This window comes from Saccostrea cucullata, unplaced genomic scaffold (genome assembly GCF_032062105.1).
Source record: "Saccostrea cucullata isolate Sc308-1 unplaced genomic scaffold, CSIRO_AGI_Scuc_v1 ctg1415, whole genome shotgun sequence".
Classification (NCBI taxonomy): domain Eukaryota; kingdom Metazoa; phylum Mollusca; class Bivalvia; order Ostreida; family Ostreidae; genus Saccostrea; species Saccostrea cuccullata.
The window spans coordinates 11,230-34,862 of NW_026939743.1; the positions used below are offsets into that span (position 1 = coordinate 11,230).

At 33.5% G+C, this 23,633-nt stretch overlaps 1 protein-coding gene and 1 long non-coding RNA gene across 4 annotated transcripts; one reads left to right on the forward strand and one right to left on the reverse strand.

The window, feature by feature from the left end:
- Positions 1-1,898: 1,898 nt before the first annotated feature.
- Positions 1,899-6,276, reverse strand: LOC134253846 (uncharacterized). 3 transcript variants are annotated; one of them, XR_009989179.1, is made up of 7 exons: positions 5,827-6,276; positions 5,351-5,494; positions 4,134-4,327; positions 3,495-3,685; positions 3,114-3,222; positions 2,717-2,868; positions 1,899-1,980 (listed from the first exon to the last, which is right to left on the reverse strand). It is a non-coding gene; the product is annotated as an uncharacterized LOC134253846 (long non-coding RNA). The 3 variants fall into 3 exon arrangements; XR_009989178.1 differs by having other exon boundaries at positions 5,822-6,275; XR_009989180.1 differs by lacking the exons at positions 1,899-1,980; positions 2,717-2,868 and adding an exon at positions 2,879-2,901 and having other exon boundaries at positions 5,822-6,274.
- Positions 6,277-15,756: 9,480 nt separating this feature from the next.
- On the forward strand, positions 15,757-22,607 carry LOC134253847 (uncharacterized). Its single transcript, XM_062736438.1, has 8 exons — positions 15,757-15,838; positions 17,522-17,632; positions 17,750-17,935; positions 18,099-18,244; positions 18,349-18,441; positions 18,577-18,643; positions 18,734-18,891; positions 20,490-22,607. Exons 1-8 carry the CDS (start codon positions 15,757-15,759, stop codon positions 22,605-22,607), a joined length of 2,961 nt encoding a protein of 986 aa, XP_062592422.1.
- The last annotated feature ends 1,026 nt before the right edge of the window (positions 22,608-23,633 follow it).

Here is a 23,633-nt window from a genome sequence, read left to right on the forward strand (position 1 = left end):
ACAGAAGTAGAAAAGTATCAAAGAATCAAACAATGTGTCTTGTTTGGCGATGAAAAATATTTTCAGCCATAAATGATGCTTACAATATTTCAAAGCAATTTTTTTTATCGATACATAAACAATTCCATGTAAATTGTAAATAGATTATTATTAAAGTGTTAGGTACATGTAACTGACAAAAATTGAAAATTGTCCACTAAAATTAACTAAATTGTGATACTGTCGGTTCATAAAAATTATTCACAATTCAATTCCAAAAGTTGAAAACAGAAACAAAAAAATTTTCATGCACATTTGTTTACAAATTGATTTTATATACATATACATGTATAAATAATTCCAAACCATTGAAAATATAAGATTTTTCATATGTTACCAAAATTTAAACAAGGAATACATATATACATTTATATTTAAATGGTGTTGACAAATTGAAAGTTATTTAAAATGTAATATATTAATGAAAATAAAAGTACTATATATAAATTTTAAAAGTAAAAAGATCCTATGAGAAATAAAGCACATGTATTATGAAATTTAACATTTACTTGTACTTTCCCTGTGAAAAAAGGCAAATGTTAAACCTGCCATGCGAGAGAAGAGGTTGTACATGTACCAATTGCAAACAAGAAGGGGCCAATCCTCACCTGAGCAATTCAGGAAAAAAACAGATCAGATCAGAACTGAAAGTAAACTGGGTGGGGGGGAGGGTTATTATTATACATAGGTTGGCTAGGGGGTCATGATTTGAACAAACTTGAATCTACACTACCTGAGGATGATTTCCAATAAATATAAGGAAGCCTGGCTTTGAATCTTGAAAAGAAGATTTTAAAAGGTTTCCCTATGATCCTATGTAAAACTTTCATCGGCCATTTTGGCCCCACCCTACGGGGGTCATGATTTGAACAATCCTTGAATCTACACTACCTGAGGATGATTCCACATGAGTTTCATCTTTCCTGGCCCAGTGGTTCTTGATAAGAAGATTTTTAAAGATTTTTTCTATATATTCCTTTGTAAAACCTAGAATGGCCATTTTGGCCCTACCCAACCCCAGGGGGTCATGATTTGAACAAACTTTAATCTACACTACCTGAGGATGATTCCACATGCGTTTCATCTTTCCTGGCCCAGTGGTTCTTGAGAAGAAGATTTTAAAAGATTTTTATATATTACATGTAAAAATCATTTTCACTACCCCCGGGGGTCATGATTTGAACAAACTTGAATCTACACTATCTGAGGATGATTCCATATATTTCATCTTTTTTTTCAAAGGTTCTTGAGAAAAGATTTTTTTTTACTATATATTCCTATGTAAAACTTTGATCGGCCATTTTGGCCCCACCCTACCCCCAGGGGTCATGATTTGAACAAACTTGAATCTACACTACCTGAGGATGATTCCACATCATTTTCATCTTTATCCAGTGGTTCTTGAGAAGAAGATTTTTTAAAAATGTCATTAATTTTTCTCTGGAGAATCATAATTATCTCCCCTTGGAAAAGGGCCTGGCCCTTCATATGAACAAACTTGAATCCCCTTCACCCAAGGATACTTTGTACCAAGTTTGGTTGAAATTGGTCCTGTGGTTCTTAAGATGAAGTTGAAAATGTGAAAAGTTTACGACGACAACAACGACAATGACAACGACGACAGAAAACGGACAAATTTTTCAGAAAAGCTCTGAGCCTTGTGGCATGAGGTGAGCTAAAAATCCTTGCTGTCCATTCAAATAAAACACAAGTACGCAGGAAGTATGATGGATTATTATCCTATACATAGGTTGGCTATCTGGTAATGTTATGATGTTCACCCTTCCTCTATGCATAAGGTCCTCTTACATCAGAATTGGTATACATGTAGAGATCTCACAATTACTGTTGTCAGCTCATTACTACCCTTATGCTAGCCAGAGCACAATCAATGTCACCAGGGGACACTTCCAAGCAGAAATCATTTTCTAGAGGCAGCAGCTGAAAACAGAGAGGATAGTCAGTTAAATTCGACATTGCAAGTATGTACTGTACTGAAAATAAATTATATTATCAAGTTTTAATGCTGCTTCAATGAACTTTTTTTTCAACGGTTAAAGAATTAAAATTACAACAAAATCATTTTCATTTTAATGTATTAAAAAAAAATTAATAACATTTTATCTCATATATTTCTCTTTTTTTCATTCTAGTAAATATTTTTATTACTATACTTGTAGGATATTTTAACACAAGTGGATGAAAAGCATCAAGTTTTGAACAAAGTGTAGAGGCAGAAACAGATTTCATTATATCTTATATCCAAGGTTCATTACAGTATGAAAACTCCAGTTCAGAAATTGCATGGTATTTCTATGGAGAATGAAAAGTATTTTAAGATCCTCGCATCCTATGCTGTTGTCAATCTCCATGCATTACCCCAAAAACCAGAGTTTAGAAATCTGTGTTTGTGGCATGAGGTTCATCATTCTGAACAAGAATTTTGAAATTCATAATAATCTTGAACCCCTGTTTGCACCCTCTACCTTCAGGAACCAGGAAAATGTGATTTTGTTTTGTGGCAGCATGGTCCTCTTGAAACAGGAAGGAGAGTTACAGTGCCTTCTTGTGTGAAAGTGGCAATTAGAAACAGATAAACTAGATGGAGCATATAGACGCTATCTATCATTCAACTAATTCTGAGTTCAAAAAAAAACATTAGTTTTTTAAAACTTACCACACTTTTTTCTTTTTTTTTCATTTCTGAAAGTAAAAGCCTTGATCCAGGATTTAGGAGGCCTGATAAATTGGCAGAGATGCTGTCATGGTCTTTGGAATTCTTACTCTTGTATTACATGCACAAGGACTCCAATATACTTCCTTCAAGTTCTAAAAGTAAATTTAGAACATTTCCTTTAATACCTTTATGAACAAAAAAAATTATCAAATGAAGTAATAGAAGTACAAGTGATCAGTAAAATTGAATGGCAAATGATATAAATTTACACCCTTAGAAAAAAATATGTGCATATATATATCTGTATATCATTTATTAAAGTTTCTAAACATTATAAAGGTTACTAAATTGAAATAACTCAAAATAATTAAAATGTATATTGCATAAAATTTAATACCTGCAATATATGTGTATTCTTTAATTGACTTCTTTTTATACACAATCCACTGCTTGGTTTTCTGTTTCTCTATTACTGCTGGTAAATCTACTGCACAGCAACCTAATTCCTAAAATTGCACAGTCATGTAATACCATATAAAATGTATGAAATTACTGTATTTTTTATTTTGTCCTTGATTTATATTCATATCACTGCATTGACTTTACATGAGACTTGAAAACTTTACTCTTGCTTCTGAATAAAATTTTTTCCAAATATAATATACCCAACATGAAGACAAACTTTTATCAAAAATTAATGCAGAAAATATTGCATTGCAATGTTTTCTTTTCTTTAAAATGTAGAGAAATCTTTTCAAGCATTACTGGTAAAACATACTCTGTACTGAAGTTGCATTCTGTAGAATTGTCTTGCTTATCCTTATGCAAGATCAATAAAGATTCTTTGGCACCAACGGTAAACTGATCCCATGATACCCCAAAATGAAGGACCAGAAGTTGCAGCAGGATTGCAACAGCATTTCTCTCTCCATAAAATTGTGTAGACATCCATTTTCCTACATGACCCTCCTGCATTAAAAATGAAATTGTAAATGTGGAATTCTATTAAGTAATACATGAAAAACTGTATATTTATATTTTTTATTATTTCTTATATTCAATTATGCTTCGCTCTTTGTAAGGCTTAAAATTTCTTTTTTTTTCAAAGCTTCTAAAAGACATTATTGAAAAATTTATTTTCATTCTGTCTCCTTATAATTTTGATGGTTTATAATGTAGCATGTCATTTTTTCTTTACTATTCATTAACAAATCCTTTTTTTAAAATCATGAATTACACTACCTATTAATCATTTCTTTAAAGTAATTTACTTCATTATAGCAATGCAATGAATATGTTAATGAAATGTGGGATTGAAGTTATCCTCAAAACATCTTACTCTGAATGTTCTTTTCATTATTAAACACATTAAACTTTAGAAATGAGCTTCAAACTGGTATGCAATACATGTACTTACATATGTACTGTGCAGGTAAATTAATACTCTACTCCTGCAGCTATTTTCTCTGCCTCAACAAGAGCGGAGTATTGGTCCACTTTACTCTTTGAAACATGCTCCTTTTAAGCAGGTCCAATATTTCCCTCTCTCCAACAATAAATCATCTATCTGAAAGGGTATCCACCTCCATCTTGTCATATTCATCAGTATTCCTTGAAAGAAAATATACAAGAGAAAATATTCAAATTGTTTAAGTTTTAAATCTTTCATGTTACATGCTACAGTAGCAATCTGTAAATCAAGATAAACAAAAAAACCCACTGTAATTTACATGAATATTTAAGGGTAACAAATCACTGCATCCAGTTCCTTCATTAGAGTTTGAGACATTTTAATCATATCAAAAGACAGTAAAATTTTGAAACTATACCACTGTGTAGTAAATTGCATACTAATATAGTAATAACATAAATTTAGGGAATCACTTTTTAGCTTGTTGGGTATGCCAGGACATCAACAATATTAGAAATGTGCATATAATTTGCATACAATGTTTTCTAGACTAATAGATTTAAATCACATGGATCCTCTCTCTCAATTTCAAAAGTTCCTGTCCACTGAGGTTAGACACAAATGAGGCCTTCTTAGCTGCTGATCTTTAACTTAGCGAAATTTTCATTCCAGTAGAATTATCAAGAAATCAACTCACATAACTAAACTCTCAAAGATATATCACAGAGAAAACAAGTAGAAATGGAAACAGAGTCATAATGTTTGTGACATTCTATACCATCATTTTATATGATTTTTATTGTGAGGTAAAAATTAATGTAACATATCTTTCCTACCTTTGTTTTACTCTATTTACAGCACACCTTTGTTTTACTCTATTTGCAGCAGATGCTGTTTTTATAGTTATAAAAACTACTAAATTTGCTACTAATTCTTCATTACAGTGTGTCACCCACTTTGCAAAGTGGTTAAAGCATCTGCTTATGTGGCGGGTTCGAATCCCACTTGGGGAGGTAGAGATCGGTCCTACGGATTATACCGTATAAACTGAGGTCCCGTGTCGCAGAAGGTGCTGGCATGAAAAAGATCCCTCCCTGCTCAATGGATAGGACAAAGTTTGCAGCTTTCCGCCCGCCAAGTGGTGGCGTCTCCATACGAGTGAAAATTTTTGAGACGGACATTAAAAAATATAATCAATCAATCAGCGTGTGCCATTCACAAACCTTGATATATCTTTCCACATCTTATATTCATCGCCCCCCAGCCGGCCGCCTCTTCTTCATCACTTTCACCATTATCATCATCCTTATAACCAGAAGATCCAAACATAGCATCTCGTTCATGATCTCATTTATTTGATTAGTATCCTGTGTGTTTAAAAGATAATGACAGATTGATATTACTGCAATATTCATATAATTAATTATTCTGATTTCTTCAGTTATAAAAAAAATGACAAAAAAATCCCAAAACTAATTTTGTGACAATGGTAAAATAGATTGGGTTGGGCCATAACTGAATGCAAATACAGCATGTGTAAATATTATTATATGCAGCTGGTCAAGTCTGAAATGCACTTATCTCACTTGCATTAAAGGAAATAAATGAGTTATAAATGAATATTACTTGCTTGAAAATTAGCAGTGCACAGATGCTTTAATACTTTTTATTTTTGCATTCTAGTTAGTACTTACTGTACATGTTCATGATGTGCTCCAGGTGCTCGGTTTCATCATCGTCACAATAACTGGCATTGTCCGAAATATCGATGTTCCTACTGCTGACACTCTAAAGCAATATAAAACGATTTAATTTTACAATTCGCCAACAACTGTACTTATCTATTGTCACTTTTATTCGTGAACAGCTATAATAATTGCTCCCCTGTGTTTACACATGTGCTTTTGGATCTACTTTCATTTTCACTCCAGTCTTTCCTTTGCGCATGGGCAAAACATAACACGGTCAAATCGTGCTGAGTGCAGACGTGTCGTCGGTCGGTCAGCTGAGGTCCTGTCACAATGCAAACTTTTTACGAAGTAAATACATTTTTTGGTTCGTAATTTATTTTTTAGGTGCTTTTGCATTTATGCTCGTTTATCTTACCTTCGGCCTCGTCTTGGATATTCACAACCAGGAACTTCACCTTTTCAGTGCACGTGGACTGCAGCTGCACATGTACCAACTTTTGTGCCTATGTAACTGTGTACGTGTTATCAGCGTTGCTCAACACCAAAGATGCTTTCAAAAGCATTTATTTTATCTCAGAATTTGAGATACTTCTGCCTTTTTATTTTATTGAATAAAAATTTTACAAATAGGCCTTGGCGAATATCCTGTTCGAATGAAACCGACTGACTAAATCAGTCGTGCGTGACCACACAATTGGGTGATACTTGGTTAGCAGATAGTAGGGTTATCAAAAACTAATATGGCCGACTCCGATTTGGCATTTAAAAGACTTCAGTAGAGCTTTAAGATTGATCTTACAATGTGCTGTGAGTTTATCTCTCGAAACAAGTACATCTTACTGGCAAAGCAGTACGGAACAGCGCTTTTGATTGTTCTACGGAGTAATTGGGCGCTTTGTATTATTGAGATTCAAACTGTTCACTCATCTATCAAAATAGAAAAGCGTTAATTCTTTTAATGTTGAATTTTATAACAAAAAGATCATGTATGGTTTAAGTAGACGGTACGTGAAGCAATTACAATGAGATGCATTGCTGTGCAAAATTTTTTTGTTAGAGCATTTTAATAGTTCGTTTTCCTAGACTTAAAAAAAATGAAAAGAAAAACGAATTTTAAAAAGTTTTTTTTTTCAACCTTATTTTTCATTTTTTTAAAAAAAGTGTGAAACAAAATTGTACTTATTAATCTATGAATGACATAAAAAATACATTGTAACGCAATATACATGTACGTGTACGAAAATTCTTAATTTTGAGATAAGAATTATTGATATGCAATAAAGATCAGATGACTCAACAGTCACATAGGAGTTCATTCCTTTCAAATATTTTTCGCTTACTCAAATTAGTTGCTCGATAAAAAATTATCACTACGTAGCTTTATCAAAAGAGTCCGACATGAATTGAGAAAAAAATTTAAGGATTTTTTTGCGCATACTCAAATCAGTCCTTCAATAAAAAATTATCTATATGTAACTTTATCAAAAGAGTCCTTCGACATACACGTAAGTGCTGGAGTGTTTATTGAGATTTGTATGAATGATAACAGTCACATATCAATTAAGTGGTAATAAACTATTTCATCTAGTTGTGGACTACTTTAAACAACTTTTTAAGAACTTTTGAAATATTTGTTTCAGGACCGAAATACATGCATTTTTGTGATAGGACGTTTTTAAGACAAGTGTACTAGATTTTCAATCTAGATCCTGACCTTAACCTTTAACCTTGTGCCTGAACTTTCATATTTCACTTGTATATTCCTAATGACAAGACGTTGATTTGGCTTCCATTTTTTTTAAAACACCATATGGCCTAAAGCTGCCATGTGGGGGAATCTTTGTTTCATGTATACACACATCTTTTTAAAGTTAATGACAGTGAGGATATGTACATTTAACTCACCTATCTAAATAGACAATTTCACTTTCTAATTAACATATTTTGGTGCATTACTAGTTTTTAATATTGAACACGTGCATTTTGTTTAAATGTTTTTCTATTTTTATATAAACAGTTTGAGTTATTAATAACAAATAATGGATTTTTCTATTTGAAAATTTGATATGTCATAAAGATCAAACAAATGTACATTTTTAGTGACAAGATACACGATGCATATTACCGATATGGAAATCCATTTTGTTATTTCTACATGACTCAATTTATAAATACAGTCAAACCTGTTTTAAGAGGCCACTTGTGGGAGAATGACAAATTGGCCACATAAGACAGGTGGCCACTTATTCCAGGTTTCAAACCAATGAATAAAAAATTGCGACCAGTTATTCTCACAGGTATCCAAATCCACAATTTCAACAAGTTTAAAAAACTTGGGAAGTTTTAAGTCACATGGATTCCCCTTTTCTTATATTTCATTTTACATGACTTTCTGAAAGAAATCTGTTATTGTTTTTTTGTGTGTGTGTGTGTGTTTTAATTTAATTTTAATTCAATTTTTTACAGCCATAAAATTTACATCACACGAAATTATGAAATGTTCTAACAACTCAGCATTTCCCTGATGCTGTGTAAAGCTTTTTTAGTTTTTCTAGATATGTATTTGATTATATAACATAAAAGGTTAAACGCAAGACTGGCCGCTTCACTTGATAACCTCAGGTAAAATTGTAATTAATGTATTGAGTTTACATCATGACCATATTCAACAACTTACATTCGTATCTTTATAAAGAACACCAAAAAACATTTGTTAACAATAAATTATTTAATCATATTAATTAAATCATTAAATCCTGTCAGAATTCAAATTAAACCTGCAATTATTGGTTATTAACTCATTATCAGCTGTTCATGTTTGGCTTCGTATGAGGATACGAGGTCACGTGACAGACGGAAGTCATGTGACAAAACAGACAAAATGGCCGCTGAAAACAGGCATGTTGCAAGGTATCACACCGGTAATTGTTTTCACTATATAATTCAATATAGAATAAAAAATCGTTAAAAATCAGGTATTTGTTTACATGAAAAAATATTTAGCAGGAGGTGTTAAACATTACCTGTCACATTAGCTGACACCAAAAAACAGGGTACCCACACGGCATTTTCGGACTTTTTCCATCTGCAAACAGGGCTACCCTCAAATCCACGTGTTTTCACTGTGTTTATAAACACCTCGAGTGCACTACAGGAAGTAGCCTCCTATGCCATGAAAAAAATAGTTCCTGTCAAAAACCTTTATTTATTCACAAAGTACATAAATTTTACTAGGCACAGGTACCAAAGTTGTAAAAATGGCATGAAAGAAAATAGAAAAACGTCTCAAAAGAAAAGAAAATCAATTTTATATATATGGACCTACATTTGACTAAGTTCATTTTGATTGGTCAATTACCGGTGTGATACCTTGAAGGACCTTTGAAGGTGTTCGATTTTTTCCATTTTTTCACCTGAGATTCATTAAATAATTGTCCCCAACATCCTTAAGTCTGGTGATCTAAATCCCCTTATTTCTGAAGATATGAAGCATTTATCTCCCTTACTCCAGAGCAGTCAAGAATAACACACAGAGCACTCTGGAAGCAGTTTTTTGTGCATCTTTTGAAGCAGAATTTCATCATTAAAAGAATAAGCTTGCCAAGCAATTTTTTATCTGTGGAGAGTATATGCTTTGTTCTTCACCACAAACAGAAAAGAGTTTACAAGTCTAAGACCATTATGTAATTATTACATAACAAAGTTGCATTTTCTCCTTCAAAGAATGAACAAAAATACAGAAATTGTTAAATACTGGGTTGATAATGAAAACTGTATCTGGTCAATTTATGTTCCAAATAAAGCCTAGGTATGTGTCTACAAGCTGCTGTGCAGAAGTTTATCTAAATGCTGTGTTGTAACTCAGGGCAGTCAAAATGATATCAGCATCTAGGGAGGTTCTTCACAGCTCCCACACTCCATTAAACTGGCTTTGATGATAAGAAACTGGAGACAACAATTCAGATGTAATTTATTGTTGTGATTTATGCAACTGGCTTTCTCTTAAGACACAAATTAGCCATGAAATTTCAATTTAACATGCATAATTATTCTCATTTCATGGATTTACTCAGGAATTCCAAAGGTGTTTAATGAATTTCCATGATTTATGCAAGATTATATCTTTTTGACTCAACAAATTTACATAAAAAAATAAACATTTAAATTTTAAAATATAAATATTAAACATTTTTATGAGTTTGAACACTTTTCTATGTGACAAAATGCATCACAGAGACCAGATTCAGGACATCCTCCATAATTCTTTGAGGTGGGTGGGTGTACAAAAACTGCTGATAAAATTTATAGGAAGTGATTTGAGAAGAAAGGTACACCTTATTAGCTGAATTATAGTTATTCTGATATTTTAATTATGTAAATATGCCAAATTTCTTCATCAGTTCAATTTGGAATTTATTAATATTTCAGTACAATGATATACTTAATAGATCATGTTCATATAAGCATCACTGACTGAGACTTAATTCAAAAGTGACAGTCAACACCTACATATAAATGAAAAAATAACAAAAAACAGTCTCCGACAAACTGAAAAAACATGAATGTCAGCTGCGAAAGCATGAATAAAGTCCTAAAAACCACAAGAGGCATGCCATGGTCCTAAGTGACAATCTGCACTACATGTATGATGCATGGTTAGAACTCAGAATAAGTATTATCATGCAGACCCTGACAGTATTTCAGGATTTTTTGGTCATAACCTTCCTTCCTATGAAAAATTCTTAATGAATTTTACTTATGTAGCTTATGTATTAAGTTTATTAGACAGATCTGACTCATTTCATTATTTCTGTTCTTCCAATGCAGTGATATATGTATCACTGGAGGTCTGAATAAATTAAAATAAATCATGTGTCTGTAGAAATTATCATTCTGTGAGAACATATTTTACTTGTTTACATTTTATCGCAGTTGTCGCTTGTGCTAAAAATTCATTCGCAAACCTAGAATTAGTCTATTCTTGAAAAATCAGCTTTAACACCCTTTACCGCAAAGTCTGTAGACACTATAATTGACTGCGGTCAGCTGGTGCAAATAATGTTAAGTCATATAAAATGAAAAAACAATATTCTCTGACTTCTTTCCACATTTTAGATGCATAATGCTACCTTTTTAGTCATATTTTAAAGTATTGAGTGTAAAAAATAAGCTATTGTTAATTTTTTACACAGAAATCTGTGAAAAATAATGTAAATTCTAATTTTAATTTTAATTAAATTGTGTGCTTTCAAACTAAAAGTTAATAAAATCACATATTTTGTTTAAATATGCTTTTTAAAAATGAAAAATGTCTTTAAGAAGGATTTAAATAATTTTTCATAATCACCTTCAAGGTATCACACCGGTAATTGTTTTCACTATATAATTCAATATAGAATAAAAAATCGTTAAAAATCAGGTATTTGTTTACATGAAAAAATATTTAGCAGGAGGTGTTAAACATTACCTGTCACATTAGCTGACACCAAAAAACAGGGTACCCACACGGCATTTTCGGACTTTTTCCATCTGCAAACAGGGCTACCCTCAAATCCACGTGTTTTCACTGTGTTTATAAACACCTCGAGTGCACTACAGGAAGTAGCCTCCTATGCCATGAAAAAAATAGTTCCTGTCAAAAACCTTTATTTATTCACAAAGTACATAAATTTTACTAGGCACAGGTACCAAAGTTGTAAAAATGGCATGAAAGAAAATAGAAAAACGTCTCAAAAGAAAAGAAAATCAATTTTATATATATGGACCTACATTTGACTAAGTTCATTTTGATTGGTCAATTACCGGTGTGATACCTTGAGCGCACGGGACCTAAAAACACTCGCCACTGGCCGCGTTAGACAGGTGGCCGCTTAAATGAGTTAAAATATAGTGAAAAAAATGAACGGGCGGGATTGAAACTGGCCGCTCATGAGGAGTGGCCGCTGATTAAGGGTGGCCGTAACAGCAGGTGCGACTGTATTTAATTTTAGTTTTTAATGAATATATTAGCAAATCCGAAACATAAATATACTGTTGCTATAACATTTCTCACAGAAATATAGAATTTTTTTTTATCGGGAAATTATTGAAGCTACGAATTTCGAGACGCGTTTAATTGAGATACTCTTGCACTTTCACAAAATATCCTTTGTGTGAAATATGAAAGTCCTAGCATTACCTGTTCAAAAGTTATTACCAAGGTTAAAGTATCTAAAAGATAGGTCAAACTCCAGGCTCAACATCAAAGGATAAAAGTTGTTAGTTTCTAAAAGAAAGGTTTTGTCACTGACGTATGTATAAAGTATGAAGCCTTAGCTCTTACAGTTTAAAGTTATGGCCATGGTTCAAGTTTTTAAAACTATGACATTCTTCAAGGTAAACATTGAAGTATGAAAATCCTAGCAACAATTGTTCAAAACTTATGGCCAAGGTTAAAGTTTGTGATTTTTATGTAAAATTTGTCAACCCCAAAGGTCAAAAGGTCAAAGAATGAGTGCACTTAAGCTATGAGAGTTGGATCCCGATGTTTTGCGCAAAATAAAATTCCAAAATTCATTAAATTTATGTTTTATAGGTATTAAACAATGTCTTAAGAGCAGGTTTTGGTATATTATATTACATGAAAGTATTAAATAATGCCGAACGACACTAGCTTTTGAAACGGGGGTCTAACAGTTTTGTCTCATTTCTATTGTTATTCATATGCATACCAGTTTTCAACGACTTTGTTTACATCGAGCCGCAACTTGGCCATTTTTCTTATTTGCACAGAATATGTATTTTAACTTAAACTTATGCATATCCAAAGGACAATGTTGGCCAAGTTGCGGCTCATATCTAATTTTCAAAACAATGTCCCCAAACTAGGGTCGAGATAGCTACTAAATTAACCGGTCACTGGGCAACAACGATTGATATTATAATCACCTTTCTCGCGTGACCTTCTGCTGTTCGATACACCATGCAACGCTTTCATTGAAAATTTCATTGTATTTAAGTCTCTGTTGTGACAGTATCTATCGTACTTCCAACTTCAAACTATGGGAGATTTTTCCGCATATTTTAATAGGGGTTGAAGATAATATGTGTCTCTTATTTAACTTAATGCTTTTCATTAATGTTTAATGATATTCTTAACAGGCATGCCAAAGTAAAAACAAAAAGAGTCAAGACTGAAATTCGACCTAAATGGCTAACACAGGAAATAAATGATGCCAGACATTTACGCGATACATATCATTTACAAAGGAATTCAGAAAATTACAAAATTTGGAGAAATAAAGTTACACAATTAATACATCAAGCAAAATCAAAGTATTACAAATCTGCAATTGAAGAAAGCTCAAGTCCTAAAGAAATGTGGAGTTATTTAAACCATTTGGCATCTAAATCCAAAACTTTTACACCTAACCGTATTACACAAAATGGTTTAGATTTTGAAGATCTACAGGATATTGTTGATATTTTTAACAAACACTTTACGGAAATATCCTGTAAATTTTAGCAGATATGTCAGTACAAAGTTTTGATTCAGAATTATTAAATCGGTATACAGAAACTAAACTAGGGAAAGAAAATGTTTTCAGTATTATTGAAATATCTGAATTTGAAGTATTGAATATGTTGAATACACTTGATGTAAATAAGTCAGCCGGTATAGACTTTATCGGACCTCGTCTTCTAAAACTTTCGGCAAATGTCATATGCAAATCTATTACACATCTTATAAATGCTAGTATCACTAATGGAGTATTTCCATCCAGTTTAAAACAAGCAAAAGTCACTCCTATTTTCAAAAATGGCGACCACGCAGATCCAGGGAACTACAGACCGATATCCATTCTTCCAACATTATCAAAATTAGTTGAAAAACACATAGCAAATCAAATACGTAACTTTGCCTCTAACTTTGATCTTTTATTTAAATCGCAATCTGGATTTCGAGAATTTCATTCATTTCAAACGGCTCTTACAAAACTTACAGATAATTGGCTACAAGCTATGGACCAAGGAAATCTAGTAGGCATAACTTTCATTGATTTTAGCAAGGCATTTGATTTGGTTAATCATGAAATTCTTATAAGTAAACTTCAATCATATCACTTTGATCAAAGGGCTATTAAATGGTTTCATTCTTATTTAACCTCAAGGTCTCAGTGTGTAAAAATAGGAACATATTCCTCTGATTTTTTGCCCGTCACAGCAGGAGTGCCCCAAGGTTCTATCTTAGGTCCCCTATTATTTTTATTGTATATAAATGATCTCCCTTTACATGTAAATAGAACAGATATTGATATGTTTGCCGATGATGCAACCTTGCTTACATATCATAAAAATATAGAAGGTATTGAGAATGCCCTTAACTTTGATTTGTCTGAGATTGAAAATTGGTGTTCCAAAAATCAAATGGTGTTAAATACCAATAAGACAAAATGTATGCTTATGGGAACTCAGCAGAGAAAATCAAGAATAGATTCACCTGAACTAAATTTATATGCTTCAAACAAATTAATTGAAAATGTTGAATCTGAAAAACTTCTGGGAGTGCATATTGATGGTTCATTGCGCTATAATCACCATATTGACTCAGTTTGTAAATCTTTGACATATAAATTATATACGTTGCGCAAAATTAAAAAATTCCTTCCCTTACACACAAGAAAACTATTCTATAATGCATACATTCTGCCTTCTTTGAACTATTGCCTAACTATTTGGGGTAATGCGCCAGGTGCTGGCATAGATAGAGTTTTTAAATTGCAAAAAAGGGCAGCCCGTATTATACTACAACTGTAGATTTGAAAGTGGTCCCGTTCAAATTTCCGGAATTTAAGGCTAAAATTACATGTTCTTTACAATTACATTTTCTGTAATTATTTAGAAATATGTATGACGAAAAATTCTAGAAATAAATATCAAAAGCATATGCTTTCACATTAATCATAGATTAATTTAGCGATATATTGTAATGTTAATCTTGAAATGGGTATCCGAAAAGGTTCCAAATGACGTACTTAAGTGCACTCATTCTTTGGTGTCACCAAAGCAAAGGTTTCACAGAAGTAAAAACACCTGTAAAATGTGAAGGCTATTGCCCCGTCCAATCTAAAGTTATAGGCGAAGTTAAAATTTTGCGGACAGACAACAGACAGACGGATGAAAAGGAAAAAACATTATACCCCTGAATCTTCGATTACGGGTACATGAATTCAATTTAAAACAAGATGGTACAGAACAACAAGGAGTAACTTTCATAATAAACTTATTAGAAAATTTATGGTTTATGTTTTCTAAAGTTAGTTGTGTCAGGTTCTAAATTTTCATTTTCTAAATTAACTCCCATCCGGTAAATTAAAAATTTAGAACATGATAGTTCTAATCTCTTGTAAGATCTGAAAAAGTACATCTTGGTTTGTGGTTCTATTGTAAAACAAATCAATTCCATGTCTTTAATATTTCCCAATATGATGAGCGTCATTGCGTGGTTAATTAAGATGTTGCACACAAACCAACAAAGTAGTATACCTATCAATAAAATAATTCTAATTTAAACATGACCATAATCGCATGCTATTTTTAGTTTCCATCATTATACTTTCAGTTGTGTAAATTAGCGACACCTAATTGTTTCTATGTTTAATATTTTGTCCTTTTTGTCACATTTTTACGAGACTCGTCAGATATATTTAAATTGAAAGTTATTGTCTGCATCAGACGTCAAAATTCACAAAAACGTCCATGATTTTTATGCACATGTTGCCCTCATGTTTATGTAAATTAGACATCGTGTGGGATATATGAGAAAAACCTCGATAGGCGGCAAAGCATTTGAAAAAGGGACAGAACTCAAACCGGACGGGGTTATACTCCATATTTCAATTATTCATGAAACACTCTTTTTTTCATTTCTAAACAGGAGTAGAGCTGATCCACTCACGATGAATTGTGACTTGTGCATTCTTCTCTCCTACATGTTGCGCATGCTCTGTCAATATGATTCAAAGCTTGCTGAACAGTATGGTAAGTCATTATATATTTTTTTATTATTTTTATTGAAATGTATTTTGCAAATTTACCCCAAGTTTCATAAAAGTTTTAGTGTCTGGTAAAATACTGTCTTTCTACAAATATTCACTAAGATACTGTAGATCAAAATATTTTCACCACACTTTATTTTCGCGACTTAGCTATTTTGGTCTCTAGCGAGACAAAATGTTCGCGAGCTTTGGTTTCTGTTGTATATAAACAAAAATAATAAAATTTTCACGAGAATAAAATTTTCGCAAGCAGACAGACTCGCCTAATTACGCGAATTTTAAGCTCAAAGTGAATAGGGCGCGGATCTAAGAAATCTGATTTTAATCCGATTGTGTTTTACCCATTACTAAATATCTTGCAAAGTCTTTAATACATCTGACACATTGTATAATACTGTAGAAATTTGACAAAAAAATACCAGAAACATATTCAATAATGCAATCCCAAAAGGCAGTTACAATTTTTTTTCGAATCAAAATATTAAACGTACATTCAAGTCTGGTGAAAAAACGTCTGATTTAAAAGAAGAGAGGATAAGGCCCTTGTGTCATCCAGAGGACAAGAACTCTTCCCAATTCATGTAGAAACTGTAAATGACAAAAAATTCCAAATAACTGACACATCTTTTTTTCATCTTCATCAGAAGGGGGAAAAGAAAGTTGTCATTATATTATCATATCTTTTTTTTTAACTAAGCCTTTCTGAAAGGAAGTGAAAATCGCTAAAAACAAAATATACACGTTTTTCATTTCAATTCAACATATATCTTTCGAAAAAAAATAAAAAATAATTTTTATTCTATGTCTAGAATTAAAAACAATCTCTAAACTTTAATCAAATATGTCAGGAAACATTTCTTCATTTTTTTTTTATTCATATTAAACAAACCCTTTAGATTAATGAAGTATTTTCTTTAAACTATTGAGAATTTTATATTTATTTTCAACATTGAAAAATGAAAATTTTCATCAGTAGAGCAAATCCTCTAAAAACGGTAGTTTCGTAATATATCTAATTTGTGTAATTTTCTAGTTGCAAACGATTTTTCAAAAATTTCCCAAACGGTGACTTTGCACAAAGGTATTTAAAATGTAAGTCAAGTGCAAAGAATGCAGGGATACGTAAATCACAAAAAGATAATTTTATTGCCGATTATGTATTAATGTTTGCACACATGATTAAAATTCTGTTAACTGTCAGAGAGTATTACACTTTTATAGAATATTCTATTTAATTTGTCAGGTTTAGTGCCAAGGGTCAAAGATGACCATTTTTGCTGCCACTTCGCCCTCAAAATTTCATTATCTTCCTATAATAATATGTATATTTATTAATTGTAATAATTCAATGAATGAATTCATGTTTTGAAATTTTTTCTCTTATTTCCTGATCGTATTGATTCAAATTTGAAACCAGTCTTTTATGCACTTTCCAAAGTGCTAGTGAAAAACTTAGTTATCAACGGGTTAACCATTTGCAAAACTCATTATGTTAATGATACAGTACCTTGCATCACTGAATAAATGATATTTTAAAAGACAAATAGTTAGAAATAGTTAATCAACGTATATTACTCTCACCAATCCGACTCAAACAAGCAATATCTTTTTTAACATCACTTCGTTTTCAATACAACATGTTACAAACGGAGGGATTTATTTTCAGGAACCGGAAACAAAGTACCTGTCACTCTTGATCAAAGACCCCTGGAAACCAAACAGAACACACTCAACGGAAATGTAGAAAACTTCAAATGGAGCTATGGCGGATCGACAGGTAAAATCTTCGTTTCATTATTATGGCAGCCCATTCAATGGTTTCTTTTTCTTTGTTTTCTTCCAACAACTTCTTGTGATGCATTCTTCAATCATACACATATATTTTTGATTACAGGCCCGGATCATTGGCCTGAGTATTTTCCCCAGTGCGCTGGCAGACGACAGTCTCCAATTCACATCAGGACCGCGGACATCCATCATGTCACGTGGCTCCCAGAATTCCAGTTCATCAACTATGAGAAATTAAGCGGAGACGGAATGCAGCCAGCTTTTCTACATCTCAGGAACAACGGACACACAGGTATTCATTTCTTCTGTGCATCATTGGTTTCTGAAATACAAATACTTTTATCGACCTAAAAAGAAACTGAAACATACCTTTTCCTAAGAAGTTATTGTGAGCACATTTCACTGAGTTTACTTGCTTCTCTAACGTCAGTTGAATCGTTACTTTTCCAAAACAGCTAGCATGGCGATTGATGACGAAATTTACCTTCGTGGTTCGAATTTGGGTGAACTGTACCGAGCAGTGGAGATTCATTTCCATTGGGGTCCAGAAAACAACATTGGCTCGGAACACGTTCTCGACAACCATCACCATCCCCTAGAGGTTCGTAATTTTACACGAAAATAATACTTCTAGGGATTGACAAATTCATATCTACTGTTTGGGAATTGTAATATTATTATAAGAAATTTATGTCCTTCTTATAGGTTCACATCGTCCATTACAATACAAAATACGCCACACTTGCTGAAGCAAAGAAGCAATCAGACGGATTGGCCGTGATAGGAATATTTGCAGATGTAAGTTTAGAGCACCCTGTCATTATTAATAAAAACATTATATGAAATGGGTGAACACATTATGCTATTGTGTAATAATTTAGTCATTGAAGTTTGTGTCTTTAAACAAAATTAATGATGGTTTAACCGATTCAGATATCGGAGGAAAAGAACCACGCATTTGAACTGGTAGCCACAGCTCTCGATCAAGTAACAGAATACGGTATGAGCTTCAGATTCACATAAATTCATGCGCGACTCATAATTTTCTAAGATTTAACAAATACATAACATTTTTATTTTATTTTTCTAGACCAGAAAACAATTGTAACCGGATTAAGACCTATTGATATGCTGCCAAACGACACCTCCAGATATTACCATTACGCCGGAAGTATGACCACGCCTCCCTGTTACGAGTCCGTTTCCTGGTACGTGATGCATGATGGGATAACTATCACGCAGGATCAGGTATTGGAACCTTACGAAGACAAAATTAAAGCTCATTTTCGTGAAATGGAACTAAAAATACTTTATCAAAAACAAAGAAGATGGGCGCATTTGGCGGGTGATCTGCAGGAATCATTTGTACGAAACATTTATGGTTTAAATGTCCATGATTTGGTTGGCTGAACATACCTGGTCAGATTTTACGAACACGTCCATGGTTTTTTAGACGGGGTCACGTGACCCCGTCTTTTAGTTTACTCTCAGATGTCTAATAATAGAAAACGGCAACCGTGGTGATAACACATGAATTAAATCTACGCATACGAAAGAGTGCAGAAATTGTTTCGATCAAAACAAAAACAAATTGTATCAAACTGAAGAAATTGATATGAACCTTTGTCTAACTCAACTAATAAAGTATTTTGATTATTTAAAACTGAAAATATTAACTGTAAATAACACATGTAAGCAAAGTACTATCCTGCGTATTATTATGACTGTGTACGCATCATCCATTGTTTACTTCCGGAAAAATTATTAGTTCGTACCTGATGAAATTCGGAGCAGTTTAGAAAAGTTTCCAGACTGAGCAATTATTAAAATTTCTACTTCAAATTAAATTAAATGAAAAATGTGAATGTATATTATTCATAGTTTTGTTTTTAGTATGTTATTGACAAAATAAAGTTGTTATTAAAACTCGTAAAAAAAAAAATCAAATTATGAAGATTATTTTGACCCCGTCTTTCAGTACTGTTTCAGTACTTTGATTTTTAATTCAGTTTGAAAGACATTGTGAAGTTGTAACATTTATGTCCATTTTTTTCTAGGGGGTACTATAACATAATAATATATCACAAAAAATAAAACCTAAAATATCTAATGCATAGATGCATGATACGTGGTACATGTACATTATAAAATAGGAGATTGCAATTGAGAACCAAACTGAACCAAAATTTATCTAATTCAAAATTTTAATAAATCAGTACATAAAACGAAATTAATTAACTGACAAAATAAATGCTTGCTTGCCTGAATAACAATAAAAATTAACGCCCCATGCCAGGCTCGAACCAAAAACTTTTCGTTTCGAGTCCACTAAACAGGTAGTCAAACTTTCTGAGCTATCACCGCTACAAATAGACAAATGCTTTTAAAAGGACAAAGACACACCACATTGACACATTTGGATTTTTTTGGGAAAAGTTCATTTTTCGTGGTCTCTGGGTCTTCTCTCCATTTTTTTTAAAAAAGTGTAACCGTTTCTTTGAATTAAAGTACACACACATAACGTTTCAAAATCATGGAGAGAAGACCCAGACATAGAAAATTTTTTAGAAAAATGTGTTTCAAAATGTACAATTTTGTACCAAATGTCTGATATGGCCAATTTTCAAGTTATTTTTTAGCAAATCAAAGCTCAATTTCGGGAAAATATTTTCCGTTCCTTTCCGTTCCGTTGCACAGGAATCCGATAAATTAAAAAAATGTTAAAATTTCATGTGACATGTCAATAAAATTTTCACTTTTCAAGTACGCCCAGCTTCCTGCCGAATGCCAATCAAAAGCGCCCTCGTTCTTTATACCAAAGCAATGCTTTCCTTTGTATTTTACAGATAAACCGACTCAGACATCTAAAAGAACACGTGGAGGAAAAACACGGTCCACACCAACCTTGGCCCGTCAAAACTACCGGGAAAACAAAAAACCTAAACAGTACTGACAACAATGCTGTTAATTCACTAGAAACAACTGGTCATCATTCACCAAGCGCAAGTTACATAAAATACAATTTCAGGCCTTGTCAACCTTTGAATGGCCGGAAAGTTTACTGTAGCCATCCTTCCATGGTTAAACACAAGTCCCATTCGTCAGAATATTCCGTAGCAGATATAGCCGTCAGCCATCATGTTTCTAACCTTGGAGATCATGACGTTTCCAAGGCTTTGCTGCAAGATAATGGTTTTCATGGCTCTATTGGGTCTAGCCTATCCAATCACCCCCATGAAAGCCATCTGCATGGAACTGCATTGGACACGCACTCACATGAAAGTAAGTTGCCAGCGAAAAGAGTGGAAATCAATTTTGATGGCCACAAAACGAATCAACATCAAAGTTCTCAAACGGAGACAACCAAAGCCGCCCAGCCAGGGTACAATGGCATCTCTGAGAAAATGCTTCCAGAGGAACTAAAGGTCATCTTCTCAAGGAATCACATTCCAAATTTCAAAGAAAAACTAGAACCAAGGGATATTTACAAGATATTTGGGGAAATTTTCATTCGGCAGGCACAAATTCTTACCGTTCAAAAGAAATCTGACAAAGGAAAAAGGGTAAATACACAACTTTTTAAAGAACCAGAAATAAAAGAGTATGCGAATCCAGTATATTATGTGCAAAAGATTGAGACTGTCAGAAATACTGAAAAGAAAATACACCATTCATATCCAAAGCGAAATCCTCCAAAGCAAAATATGCAAAAAACACTGAAAGTAATGAATAATACGGCTCTCAAATCACCAAATAGAAAGAAAGTTTCAAATTTCAATTTAGTCAACAGACAAAGAAGCGCTGGCAAGTCATTCAACCTTGGTGCCGACCATCGCAGTTCGTACAGCGCACGAAAAAGCAATAAAATGGTTAATGGTGGATTCCATTTTTCTGTGCGTCAACCTGCATATCAACGAAAAATCAACACACTTCGTTTTGAAAAACCAAATAAAAGCCCAATTCAATATCAGTCGAATTCTCACATAAACCATCAAAGTTCTGTAAAGAGCACTCGTGTGAAATCGGAAACGCCGAACTCTCGTATGAAATCGGAAATACCGAACACTCACATGAAATCGAAAGGTTCGAACACTCGACTGAAACCAGAAACATCAAGAGGAGAGGTGAAAAAATTGATCGATTTAATTTCCGAAAACCATCTTGACGTCTTAGACAATAATTTTGAAATAAACTCACAGAACATGGTTTCTTCACACACTTCATTGGCGCCTCAAGTGGAGGGCAGTGTAGGTTTCAGTGAGCGCATGCCCCAACGTCCTTTACAGAGTCTGGTTTTAGAGGAAATGGCTGTATTTCCAGAGGCGGTCGGTTCGGGTTTATCAAATCAAAAGAGCGATATGATGACAGAGAAAGAGCAAAGGATGACAAAAAGTATTCTAATGGACCGCATGACACAATCAACTCCAGAGCCATCTCTAGTAACTGAAGCATTAGAAACCACACAGGGCCCGGCCTGGACATCAAAACCAGATATGGTATATGACCAGAACCAAACTACAAAACCCAAAATAACACATGAATCGAGCCATCAGTCAAACACAAAAATAACACATGAACCGATCCTTACTCGTGATCCAGAAATCGGTCATGAACCGATCCATCAGTCAAACACAAAAATGGTGCATGAACCAATCCTTACTCATGATCCAGAAATCGGACATGAATCGATCCAACAGTCAAACACAAAAATAACATATGAACCGATCCTTATTCATGATCCAGAAATCGGACATGAACCAGTACAAATATCAGGATCAGAGACTGTGCATGAACCAGTAAAATCGATACATGAACCAGTAAAAACGAAGCTTCGTTTTCCAATTCAACGAGAAAGAAACACCACTACAATTCCTATTAGAGACTTTTTAGGTAGCCATAATAATATGCTTTCTATCCTAACCGAGCCTCCGCCTAGAGATGAGAAACCTTATCTACCTTTATGAGAGGACATTATTTTCATTTCCAAATCTCAGGGAGAAGTAAAATAGAAGATGTTCCTTGACAGACGTCGACTTTCTCAAGCCGAATGGTGGATCTATCCTTTTGGTAGAAACGCAACCGCCAAGGAGAAAAGATTTGGGGAATAACATCGTTTGTTTACGATGTTCATCATTTTGTCAAAAAAGACCCGTGTAATAAATTCAACGAATTTTTTTTTTTTTATGGCTTGTAAACGGGTCGAGAATAAGGTTCAAATTTGGATTGCCATGGCCAATTTCTTTTTTGTGTTTTCGAAATATTTATTTCACAAAGAATTTGGGCAAGAGATTGTTACCTTGATTTGTTTGTTTTTGTTGCATGGAAATTGGTTTTATGTGTACTAGCAAGTACATTCATTAAAGCTACTACATTTGCAATGCTTTGCTTGTTAATACTAGTAACTCACTGGTTTTCTTTAGACACCCATGTATCGCAGTGGTAAAAAACGTGAGCAAGAGTCGAGGAGCAAGATGTTGATCCTAACGCCGCGGGTTTGAATCCCACTGTGGCACGAAGAGAACAGTCCTTTGGATGAGACTGTCGCAGTAGGTGCTGGCGCGCAAAAGATCCCGGTCCCTGTTCAATGACCCTGAGTGTTGATTGTAGGTCACAGTTTGCAGCTCTCCACCGGCGAGTGCTGGCGTCTCTATATGAGAGGAATGTTAAACAACCATGAAACCATTGGTGTAGGTAGTAAATTGGAAGTAGACGGGGGCTAATAAACAGAGAAAAAAAATTAAAACCTGAAAAAAACTTGACAAATAAACACAACATACTAGGGAAAACTTGACAATTGATCAAACCTGGGGGGGGGGGGGTACTTTCGAACTCTCGTCAGTACCAATTTTTTTCCAAACATTACCACTTATCCTCTTTGACTACACTGTAACGTTCCTGTTGAAAGGGGGGGGGGGGGGCTACACCTAAGCCCCAATCTTCAATGCCTGAATTACTGAGTATGTCTATCTTTGCAAAAATGTCAAGTGAAA

Bases quoted from the DNA above. Each gene is read 5' to 3' on its own strand.
- LOC134253847 (XM_062736438.1), top strand. From the start codon at position 15,757: ATGAATTGTGACTTGTGCATTCTTCTCTCCTACATGTTGCGCATGCTC. The intron at 17,633-17,749 runs GTAAAATCTTCG...TTTTGATTACAG, and splicing joins GAGCTATGGCGGATCGACAG to GCCCGGATCATTGGCCTGAG. The intron at 18,442-18,576 runs GTAAGTTTAGAG...TAACCGATTCAG, and splicing joins TGATAGGAATATTTGCAGAT to ATATCGGAGGAAAAGAACCA.